The sequence below is a fragment of the Papaver somniferum genome, chromosome 6 (assembly GCF_003573695.1).
Source record: "Papaver somniferum cultivar HN1 chromosome 6, ASM357369v1, whole genome shotgun sequence".
Classification (NCBI taxonomy): Eukaryota; Viridiplantae; Streptophyta; class Magnoliopsida; order Ranunculales; family Papaveraceae; genus Papaver; species Papaver somniferum.
The window spans coordinates 92,093,910-92,095,544 of record NC_039363.1 but is presented as its reverse complement, the minus strand read 5'-3'; the positions used below and the strand labels follow the sequence as shown (position 1 = coordinate 92,095,544).

The window sequence follows — 1,635 nt, the reverse complement described above, 5'->3', positions numbered from 1 at the left end:
CTAGTTAAAGCTAATTTAGCTAGTGAAGTTTAACGAAGTGAGTGAAATTATTAACTAAGTACTACTTTCTTTGGGTTTTCTCCATATAACACCAAATGAGTTTATTACTTCTTTTCAGTTATTTCATCATCACTCACCATCTTTCCTCATCACATTATATTCTTAAATATGGAAAGTTGATACAGACCCTTTGATTGAGTTGTCATATACTTTGATTTATTTAAGCACCCCCCATGATCTTCCTCCTCCTCATCATCATCACATGACTCCCTCTCTATCTATTATCTCTCTCATTTGAGTTCTGTACATTTTCATGGATACCACTAGACATGATAGCATGCCAAGAAACAATACATGGGATAATCTTGTAATGGCTTCAATGGAGCAGTCGACTCCCATTTCTACTCCATACCTCCATGACGATCAGCTTGCTTACGATGTAATTTTTGAGAATTTTCATTCTCAACAAATTACACAACCAACATCATCATGTTCTTCCCATTATGCACCCATACATAGTGATCACCATGAGCATCAACAACAACAACTTATAAGAACTTTGAGTTATTGTAGTGAAGAAAAAAAACAAGAAAAGTGTGAAAAAGGATCATCAGAAGAAGAAGAAGAAGAAGAGTTGGATGCAATGAAAGAAATGATGTACAGAATCGCAGCGATGCAACCAATTGATATCGATCCGGCGACACTTAGTAAACCTAAGAGACGAAATGTTCGAATCAGTAACGACCCACAAAGTGTAGCTGCACGTCATAGGCGAGAGAGAATAAGTGAAAGGATGAGAATTCTTCAGAGACTTGTTCCAGGAGGAGCTAAAATGGATACAGCTTCCATGTTAGACGAGGCAGTTCGCTACGTTAAGTTCTTAAAGAAACAAGTTATCAAGCTACAATCGAGTAATCAAAATTCTCCTCGTCTTGCAGTGCCCATCATCAACGATGACTACCGTTGGCATGTCCCGTCGTCGGAGAACAACATCGTTACATTTACGGAGACAACGCCACAAAAGGCCAAGGATTATTGCATCCCTAGATAGCTAGCAGTACGAGTTTTATGAACAGGTAATTAATTAGTGATCATAAATTAGAGATTGTAATTAGTTGAAGCATTTATATCCTATTACTAATGAACGGAAGGAAGTTATGAGTGACGTGAATTGGGAAAAGAAATATTGCTAGTATATAAAAGATTTATTAATGGATGAACGGCACTAGTGGTACAGTAGTCATTGGTGTTAGGTTTGTTAGGATTTGGTTGACTTGCTTGTACTCAAAATAATTATAACGGATGCCATATGATGCGTTTATCCATACGTATATATTAATTCTATGTAAATTTGCATAGCTAGTCTCTCTATCTTTCTTTTGAAGTTCTACGTACTAGCTAGATATGGTTAAAGATTTAACATTCTCTTTGTCTTTGAATTTCTTAATGTGTGATTCTTGCTGAGGCTTTTGTACAGTACTATCTGCATGGTTAAACTCATCTAATGTATGTATATACAGCGTGGTCCTTATAATTCTTAGCTAGGTTGTACATTTTGGAATTGTTAAGCTGTTGGTATACCTAGATTCGATTTGAATAAATCTGTTTTAGGTATGGTTCATTTGTATGAAAAGG

The 1,635-nt window shown here is 36.0% G+C and overlaps 1 protein-coding gene across 1 annotated transcript; it reads left to right on the top strand.

Moving 5' to 3' along the window:
- Positions 1 to 278: 278 nt before the first annotated feature.
- Positions 279 to 1,323, top strand: LOC113285880 (transcription factor HEC3-like). Its single transcript, XM_026534620.1, has one exon. It carries the CDS (start codon positions 314 to 316, stop codon positions 1,049 to 1,051), a length of 738 nt encoding a protein of 245 aa, XP_026390405.1. The 5' UTR covers positions 279 to 313; the 3' UTR covers positions 1,052 to 1,323.
- The last annotated feature ends 312 nt before the right edge of the window (positions 1,324 to 1,635 follow it).